At 38.3% G+C, this 9,810-nt stretch overlaps 1 protein-coding gene and 1 pseudogene across 8 annotated transcripts in view; one reads left to right on the forward strand and one right to left on the reverse strand.

Annotated features, from left to right (window-relative positions):
* The window catches only part of LRRFIP2 (LRR binding FLII interacting protein 2), an 84,564-nt gene that overhangs the window by 15,379 nt on the left and 59,375 nt on the right, over positions 1 to 9,810 (forward strand). Inside the window, exons 4-7 of one of the 8 annotated variants that reach the window (XM_049766417.1) lie at positions 794 to 850; positions 945 to 989; positions 7,883 to 7,924; positions 9,755 to 9,810. The exon at positions 9,755 to 9,810 is cut by the window's right edge and continues 10 nt beyond it. The exons of 6 other annotated variants lie outside the window; for them this stretch is intronic. In XM_049766417.1, the coding sequence (XP_049622374.1) occupies positions 794 to 850; positions 945 to 989; positions 7,883 to 7,924; positions 9,755 to 9,810 (200 nt within the window). The remainder of the gene's footprint in view (positions 1 to 793; positions 851 to 944; positions 990 to 7,882; positions 7,925 to 9,754) is intronic. One more of the 8 variants, XM_049766420.1, reaches the window with a different exon arrangement.
* LOC125998366 (uncharacterized) lies at positions 245 to 338 on the reverse strand (annotated as a pseudogene).

Consider the following 9,810-nt stretch of genomic DNA (forward strand, 5'->3'; position numbering starts at 1 on the left):
TCTGAGCTCAGAAATCAGTCCTGGCAGCCTCGGGGGACCATATTGGATGCTGGGAACTGAGCCCCGTCTGTCCTGGATTGGCTGCTTGCAAGGCAAATGCCCTACCCGCTGTGCTGTCACTTTGGCCCCTAGAGCAAATTTTTTTTTTTTTTTTTATGATTTTGAGATTCTTTATTTTCTCTGTGAAATGGTTAAAATACAGGTTAGGATTTCAATCAACAGAAGTGTTTCAACAAGTCTGAGGAAAAATATGGAATGCTTCACAAATTTGCGTATCATCCTTGCGCAGGGGCCATGCTAATCTTCTCTGTATCGTTCTGTGCTGCCGAAGTGAGCACTAGAGCAATTATTTTGGAAAAGAGAAATAAACACTGAGCACTATATTATAATCCAAATAATTAAAAAAGTCTTACAGTATATGTGTAATCAGGAAACTAATTTTTTCTGCTTTGCACAAACTAACATTCACAGTGAATACAGGTGAAGTCTGCTTTTAATGCAAACGAAGTCTGTTGAATTATTACTTTCTTATTTTTATATTAAGCTCTCGGTCATCCGCAGAGAGCATTCTGAAGTGGTTAGACATATATACAGTGCCAGAAAGAAGACACTTGCCATGGTTATATCACATAGCTTGTGGCTGAAACAGATTCAATCTTTCAAGCTGTATCACCATGCCTGCCTGTAGGAAAAGGGCACTGCTGTGCTCTTAGCAGAGAGTGTTGCTGGATGTGCTGACGAGAACCAATCCTCTGTTGTGTGATGACTTGCCATGTACTTTCTCCTTTCTCAGGAAGATTCTGAAAGGGCCAGGTATTCCCACCGGTCCCGTCACCACCGTTCTTACCTGGTTTGTAATAAATCAATAACACTTTCCCTTACTACTTTTCCTGATTAACTTAATGTAGTCACTTACAAACTTCTACTATTTTTATTTTTATCAGGGAGTTGAGGATGCATTGTCCATTGGAAGTCTTGGCAGTCACAGGGTTGGTATTTTAAGTTGTTTACCACACAATAATAGCAAAGCTGATGTGTTTGAGCATTGCCTAAATAATCTGACAAAATACTTTCATAATCCGTTGCCTTTTAAAAAATAAAATTTGGCTAAGCCTTTATTTAATAGTAATGCTTTATCCAAATTGTTGCTATAAGTGAATCAATTATAAAATCATGAATGTTTTAATCTTTAATACATACCCACCCTTATATAAAAAAAAGACCTTAAATTTTGGAAAATTACCACAATAATTGAAATTGATTGTATATAATAACATGCACATATTCTTCACTATTAGATTTTTCCTACTTTACTACTTTGGAAAATGATTAAGAAATAATAAATAACTACTAAAGAATAGTTTTTGGTCTTTGAATAACTAATTATATGTTTTAGTATATGGAAAACTTGAGTTACTGATTTGAAACATTCCCTGATTGTCATACTTATTGGAATTAATCTGCTTCAGCATTTTGTTGAACATTTTATCGTATGTCTCAGGTTTTTAGCATGTCAAAGTGTTACAATTCTAGTCAAGACACTAATATTCTTAAAGTATTGTGCTATCTTGTGGGAAGGATTTAATTTGCTCACTGATAATATTGTATATTTATATCCAGGATTTTAATCAACAGTGATGTTTCACATGAAGATCTACCATATATACTCGAGTATAAGCCAACCCCCTTAATTTTACCCCCCAAACTGGGAAAACTCTGACTTGAGTATAAGCCGAGGTAGAAAATTGCAGCAGCTGCTGGTCAATTTCAAAAATAAAAATATATACTCAAAACAATTACAGTAACTGAGGAATCAGTAGGTTAAATGTTTTTCAATATTTATCGCTACAGAAAAACTGTAAGCTACCAACAAAAAATTTAAAACTTTAAATCGCGGGGCCGGTGAGGTGGCGCTAGAGGTAAGGTTTCTGCCTTGCAAGCGCTAGTCAAGGAAGGACAGCAATTCGATCCCCCAGCGTCCCATATGGTCCCCCCAAGCCAAGGGCAATTTCTGAGCGCTTAGCCAGGAGTAACCCCTGAGCATCAAACGGGTGTGGCCGAAAAACAAAAAACAAAACAAAACAAAACAAAAAAACAACTTTAAATCGCAAAGATTAAAATCCTTCCAAACTGGATTCCTTCTCCTCATCATCTGTATGTCAAACAGAGCTTCAGCTGTATCTGATGTGAGGGAATCACATAGACATTGTCATCATCACTGAGTTTGCAGATGTCATCAACACTGCTGTTGGTCTCATACAAAGAGCAGAATATTGTTGGTTAGAATATTCAGTGGCATCCAGTTTAGTTCAGCCACCTACCTCATCAGCTCAGCCGCAATTTGTGGACTGAGCTGAAGCACCGCCCCCTCTCACAGACGGCAGAAGATGACTGGTGACTACATATATACCCGAGTATAAGCCGAGTTTGGTATAGAGATATGCATGTTAATTTTTCCCAAATCCCATTTTCTTCTCATTTTTTTATAATGTATTAAAAATAGAATTTAATACATTGAGAGTATTCTAATCTTTAATTAATTGCATTTTTAAATATTCATTTTTATTAAATTTTTATTTTATTGAGACAGTTGTTATCTACAGAGTCCTTCATAGTTGAATTTCAGATATTCAGTGAGTCAGGGTCCTTCAGACCACCAGTGCCTACTTCACTCCACCAATGGACCCAGAGTGCATCCTATCCCACCACCCTTTGCCCCTTGGCCTGCCAGTATAGCAGACCCATTTAAGTTTAGATGGTGGTTAAAGTTTAGGTTAGTTGTTTTTGTTATTTTTTTATTGGTGAATGTGATCTATGTTTTTTAGAGTAAATAACTATCTTTTTTGTTACTTAAATATTTTTGTTAATTACAAAAGTTGAATTTACATGACTATTAATAAGCTTTTAGTGACATTTAAAGGCTTTTAGGAGATTTTTTTTTAAAGGAGGTTTCATGATTTTGTAGGAGGAAAACTTTAAGGTAGTAGATTACTCATGCTTCTACCTGTTTATGTATTTTTTTGTTTGTTTATGTTTTGGGGTCTCACCTGGTGGCACTCAGGTTACTCCTGGTTCTGTGCTCAGAAATCGCTTCTGGCAGGCACGGGGGAACCCTATGGGATGCTGGAATTCAAACCACCGTTGGCTGCATGTAAGGCAAATACTGTACCACTGTGTTATCTCTCCGGGCCCCTAACTGTTTATCTATTTTTCTTTCTACTCTGTTTGGTCTGTCCCCTGAGCCATGCCAGGAATGACCCTAGAGCAAAGAGCCTGATTTAGCCCTGAGCATTGCTACATGTAGTCCCAAAGCCATTTATATATGTAAACAAAGGAAAAATAAATATGTAACTGACAAGGAATTACTGACCCAGAGTGACTGGGTAATTCTAAATATTTGTTATGTGGGGAAAACAAAGCTCATATATATCAGAACAAAACAAAACAAAACATTAGTGTTAGGGAAATAGTATAGGCATTTCTAGTAGTTCATAGTATTATAGTACTTGCCTTAATCAAAGCTTACCCTGCTTCAATCCTTATTATACTTGTAATCCCCTACAATTCAGGGGTCTCAAACTCGTGGCCTATGGGCTGTTTGCAGCCCTTCGTACAACATTTTGTGGCCCTGCCCTAGAGGAATCTTTTTTTGTTTTGTTTTAGTTGTTTGGGTCACACCCCCAATGTTCAAGGCTTACTACTGACTTTGCACTCAGGGATCATCTACTTGGCCTCCTGCAGCCCCCAGGTAAATTGAGTTTGGGACCCCTGCGCCTACATACTGCCAGGAGTAATCTCTGAGAGCAGCCAGTTGTGGCCCCAAAACAAAATATAAAAACAGAACCCCACCACCACCAAGAAATTCTTAACTGTGTGGAGTTAAGTACAGCAGGTAGGGTGCTTGTATGTGGTTAACCTGGGTTCTATCCCACACATCCCCTATAGGTCTCCGCACAAACCCCTGCTCAACAGAGATTATTTGAGTGATGAACCAGAAGTCAGCCCTTGGGGCCGGAGTGATGGCGCAGGGCATAAGGTGTCTGCCTTGCATGTACTAGCCTAGGATGGACCGTGGTTTGATCCCCCAGCATCCCATAAGATCCCTTAAGCCAGGGGCGATTTCTGAGTGCATAGCCAGGTGTAACCCTTGAGCGTCACCAGGTGTGGGCCCCCCCAAAAAATGGTCAGTCCTGATCACCACTAGGTATGGCTCCAAAACAAGTAAATAAAAAACAAAAGTTGTTAAAAAAAAAAAAAACTTACATATTGGGCTGGAGAGATAGCATGGAGGTAAGGCATTTGCCATGCATGCAGCAGGACAGTGGTTTAATTCCTGGCATCCCATGTGGTCCCCTGAGCTTCCGGGGGCGATTTCTGAATGTAGAGCCAGGAGTAGCCCCTGAGCGCTGCTGGGTGTGACCCAAAAAACAAAACAAACAAAAAATCTTACATCTTAGAGGAGACTCAAATACTTTCTTGTATGGGACTCTACACCCAACATGCTGTACTAAGTGTGGCATTTTAAAAAATGATTGTTCTTTTTATTTATTTATTTATTTGTTTGCTTGTTTATTTTTTAATTTATTTTTGGTTCCTACCTGGTGGTGCTCAGGGCCAACTCCTGGCTTGTTACTTTGGGATTCACAAAGTGTTCAGGGGATTTTGTGCCCGTGGGCCTCTTGGATGCAAAGTCTACCTACTTACTCTTTGAGCTATCTTTCTGGTACAAAAATTTTTTTCCCCTTTAATGAGATGATGGTGGAGTGCTAAGCTTTCATCAAATTAAAAAATAATTATACATTAAGCTGAATATGTAAGCAAATTTTGTTTTCTATAAAAATAAGTGATCTAAAATATTAATAAAGACTTATGTTTTGCTATATTTTTGCTGTTTGCTTAGGGTTTTTATATTTCCCTGCCAATAAAATAATTGTATAAACTGTAGAGTTAAACAGCTGTCACTTTTGAACCTTGTATTTATTGTATGACCATTCGAAGTATATGGGAGACAGGTGTCTTTTTTTTTTATACTAAGTTCTGGCATTCTTAGAACTTTGAACTTTCCTTTTGTCATTAAACCTTTTGGTTCTATATATATATATATTTTTTGGTTTTTGGGCCACACCCGGCGTTGCTCAGGGGTGACTCCTGGCTGTCTGCTCAGAAATAGCTCCTGGCAGGCACGGGGGACCATATGGGATACTGATTTTCAAACCAACCACCTTTGGTCTGGATCGGCTGCTTGCAAGGCAAACGCTGCTGTGCTATCTCTCCGGGTCCCTGGTTGTATCTTTTTGAAAGATGGCCTGCCAGAAGATACTTGGATAGGAAACAGTTTCAGTGTTATAGTCATTTTATATCAAATTTAAAAAGTAAAGGTCATTCAAAACTGTTTGATAGTTTTGGGGACTGGAACATTAAATCAAAACCCTGATCTTAGTACAGTGTTATTTCTTTACTAAGTGATCTGACTTATATATTAAAAAAGCTTTAAAGCATTGGGTTACTACTCTTTATGTAATGACGTTCAAGGGAGTTAATAACATTAGAAAATGAGGTGTGCTTGAAACAGTGGCAGGGATACATTGTTGTTTCTTTTTTTTTTTTTTTTTTTTTTTTTTTTTGTTTTTTTTGTTTTTGGGCCACACCCGGCGGTGCTTAGGGGCTACTCCTGGCTGTCTGCTCAGAAATAGCTCCTGGCCGGCACGGGGGACCATATGGGACACCGGGATTCGAACCAATCACCTTTGGTCCTGGATCGGCTGCTTGCAAGGCAAACGCCGCTATGCTATCTCTCCGGGCCCGTTGTTTCTTTTTTTCTTTTCTTTTTTTTTGGTTTTTGGGCCACACCTGGCGGTGCTCTGGCAGGCACAGGGAACCATATGGGATGCCGGGATTCGAACCTACCACCTTAGGTCCTGAATAGGCTGCTTGCAAGGCAAACACCACTGTGCTATCTCTCTGGCCCCTACATTGTTGTTTCTTAGTGGAGGCTTTTAACTATTATTGATATGAGTTCCTATTAACATAACAGGTCTATAGGGTAATTTTAAAATGTGACTGCAGTTTTTCTTTTGTCATTCATTATTACACTTTCTAATTCCATTGAAGATTCCATCAAAGGACATAACTGGAACACATAGGAGCAGAGCCTGTACACCCAACAGGAAAGATGACATGGTGTGTAGCCAGAAAAATGCGTGGTGTTTTTTGTTCAACTGTTGATGCTAAGAGTTCTGAGACTTGAGGAATAGATGAATTCTAATAGAAAAGGACATTTGCTGATCTTTGTTTCCAAATGAAAACTCTGGCAAGTTTCTTTGTTACATACAGCTTTTTTTGAATTGGACATAGGAAAAAAATTAGAAATATTTTAGCCACAGATGTTAAAATGTTCAGTTTTCCTTCTGATGAGCTGATTCCCTTCTTCCTTTCTTCCCACACTCGGCTGTGATCAGGGCCTGTTTCTGGCTCTGTGCTTAGGCGTGACCTCTGACATGCTTCAGGGGATCATATGTGGTGCTAGAGATTTGAAGCAGGGTCACAGCCTCTGCAGCCACAAGGAAGGCAAGTGCCTCACCTCTTATTGTTGCTCTATCCCCAATTAACCATTTTTTAAAACATAGATGCCCATGTCACATTTTCTTTACCTGATTGTCTTTTTTTACCTAAATGCCTGGATAGATAGCCTTTGGGCTCTCGAGTCTGTGGATTTTCCTACCAGAGAGGTTGAGCAATATTTTAAAACCAGCTGGATTGTGTGCTATGTTCTGGAAAAAGAAAATTGAAAATGTCCATTTCACTTGTAAACTGTACGTTTATGAAATGCCATTAGTACTAACAGAGAAGATAAGAAATAAGATGTTGCTGGTTTTTTTCTGTGAGTTTTAAAAATGATATTTTGGGAAAAAAATAAAAATAAATGATATTTTGGTAATGGAGAAAAAATTTTTTATGGAGAAAGAATCTTATTTTTAGGGAATTGTCACTCTCTATTCAATGACATTTAACTATTGTATTTTACTTTCCTAATATATATTTTTAGGTATTTTGGAGAATATTTACATAAGCATATTCTCATATATATAAACATTATTTATGCTTGTCTTTTTGATTATTAGAAAACATAAGCTAATAAAAGAAATTCATTCTTGGGGCCGGGCGGTGGCGCTGGAGGTAAGGTGCCTGCCTTGCCTGCGCTAGCCTAGTACGGACCGCGGTTCGATCCCCCGGCGTCCCATATGGTCCCCCAAGAAGCCAGGAGCAACCTCTGAGCGCATAGCCAGGAGTAACCCCTGAGCGTCACAGGGTGTGGCCCAAAAACCAAAAAAAAAAAAAAAAAAAAAAAAGAAATTCATTCTTATAGTTCTTGAAAGGAAGGAATTTCATCAGGTGTGTGTACACAAGTAGGTCCAAGGAAGCTCTCCCCATTTTGATGTCGCACTTCTGTTTTGTTAAAAAGTTCAATTTTTCTTTTAGTCATATTCTTTTGCCTTATTGTCAGCCTATACTTTGCCTTTGCCATTTTTCAGATAATGGAAATCACAGTGACAGTCATAATAGTACAAGAACTGAGATATTTTGATTCAGATTGCTACATTCTTGCATTTAAAGGTCTCCATGGATGGGTGTAGTGTACTAAGATTAAATCATATATGATTTCTAATTATAAGTTTTGTAATTACAGAGCACATGCAGTTTAAAATGATATTCTAGGAAAGACTAAGTTGAGAATATTTTCTAGTTCATACAACAGCCTTTGTAAGTCTGGTAATTTTATTCTTTTAAACTTTTACTGATTCTTAATAACTTTGCAAATGTTGCCTTCCTCCCATTTTATATTCTAATTTTGGAAATACAACCAACTTTCTCTGAAATCCAGTATGATTCTCTCAAGGATAGATCTTCAAGACTTTCATCACTAGTATGTAGTGCATGGTTTTCTGTTACACGTAGTTTCAATTTATAAAATGTTTGATGATGTTAATCATAGATCATGACTGACTCACAGGTTTGTTTGGTCTTGGGAAAATGTTTGCTATAAAAACACGAGTGATTGTTTTGCTACTTTGGCATAACTTAACACCTCAATGTTTTTTTGTTTGTTTTTGTTATTTTTTTGTTGTTTTGGGGCCACACTGGTGGCTCACAGGGATTATTCCTGTCTCTGCACTCAGGAATTACTCCTGGCAGGCTCAGGGACCATATGGGATGCCAGAGATTGAACCTTGGTCAGCTGTGTGCAAGGCAAATGAAGTGCCCTGCCTGCTGTACTATCGATCTGGCCTCCCATCAATATTTTTTCTTTTAGGCTTTTAGAATAAAATTGCTTTTCCGTTCAGGATTAAATTTGTAGTAACATTTTCTCTTAAAATTATGTGCTGCTTGGGGCTGGAGTGGTGGCGCAGTGGTATGGCGTTGCCTTGCACACATCTGACCTAGGATGGACCATGGTTCGATCCCCGCTGTCCCATATGGTCCCTTAAGCCAGGAATGATTTCTGAGCCCACGGCCAGGAGTAACCCCTGAGTGTCATCGGGTGTGGCCCAAAATAAAAACAAAAAACAAAATTATGGGCTACTAACTTACCACCTCATCATGTTTCTGGAAGTATATGTCTAGTAATATTTTGTTGTGGTACAAAAGAGACAAAGCTGTCTTAACATCATGTATCCCCAGCTACCTGTGTGAGGTTGTATGACATAAATATCCAGTAGTAATGCTAGCAGTTTAATTTTCTCTGCCTTTTTTGGTTTGATTTGGTTTGCTGTTGTTGTTGTTTTTTTTAAAGATATGTCATTTTAGTCTGAGATTGCTAGTCTAATAGCATGTTTTTATTTTTGGATTACTCCATTAATAGGCTGACTTTCTAGATTTATGTGGGCATCTCATAAATGTTCAAGGTATAATAACAAAGGAACAATTACATATTTAAAAATGTTTTAGGGGATGAGGAAGGTTGGGAGGCAACCCTGAGACAGTGGTGGAAGGAACTGGACATTCTGGTAGAAAAAGTGGTATTGAAATATTGTATACAAGAGACTATCATTCATATTATTGTAAATCATGGTGCCCCCAAAATTTTCTTTTAAATGAGTTTATAACCATTGGCTTGAATACTGACTGTATATGTCAGTAGACTTGGCTAGAACAGGCTGCTCGTAGGATACATCTAATTGTATCTCCCGTTTTCAGGCAAGCTTTGCATACAATGATGGGATTTCAGTTGACATGTTTAGTAGATTGCTGTTCCTTTATTCTCTCATAGACACTTGATACACTCGATCTGTACTTATGGGAGAAGTTAGGTCTTTAGATAGTGCTGCCTTCCAAAGATCCACATTTAGGTTATTACCTATATGTTTCTACTCTGAAGAACTTTCATGTTGTTAGTTCTCTTCCTGAACAGCACATGCCATGGATTCTAAATTGAGCCTGGGGCATATTATTTGCTATCACAACTATATTTTAGTTGATCCAAAGGACAATAACAACCCTCTAGGAGGATAGATTTTATAAAGAAGGTAAGATTAGTGCTAGAACATTACATACCTAAAACTCAGCTATCAATAACTTTGTAAAATCATGATTCTTTAATAAAATGAAGCTTTGGGACGGGGGTTGGGTCACACCTGGCGGCGATCAGGGGTTATCCTGGCTCTGTGCTCAGAAATATCTCCTCGGAGGCACGGGGGACCATATTTAACCTTTTTATTATATGATCATAAAGTTAACTCAAAGTACTTGCTTCTAGAGTCATTCTAACAGTTACTCTCTTGGAATGAAGAAGAGATCTTCGGCTTCCCATAA

This window comes from Suncus etruscus, chromosome 20, assembly GCF_024139225.1.
Source record: "Suncus etruscus isolate mSunEtr1 chromosome 20, mSunEtr1.pri.cur, whole genome shotgun sequence".
NCBI lineage: Eukaryota > Metazoa > Chordata > Mammalia > Eulipotyphla > Soricidae > Suncus > Suncus etruscus.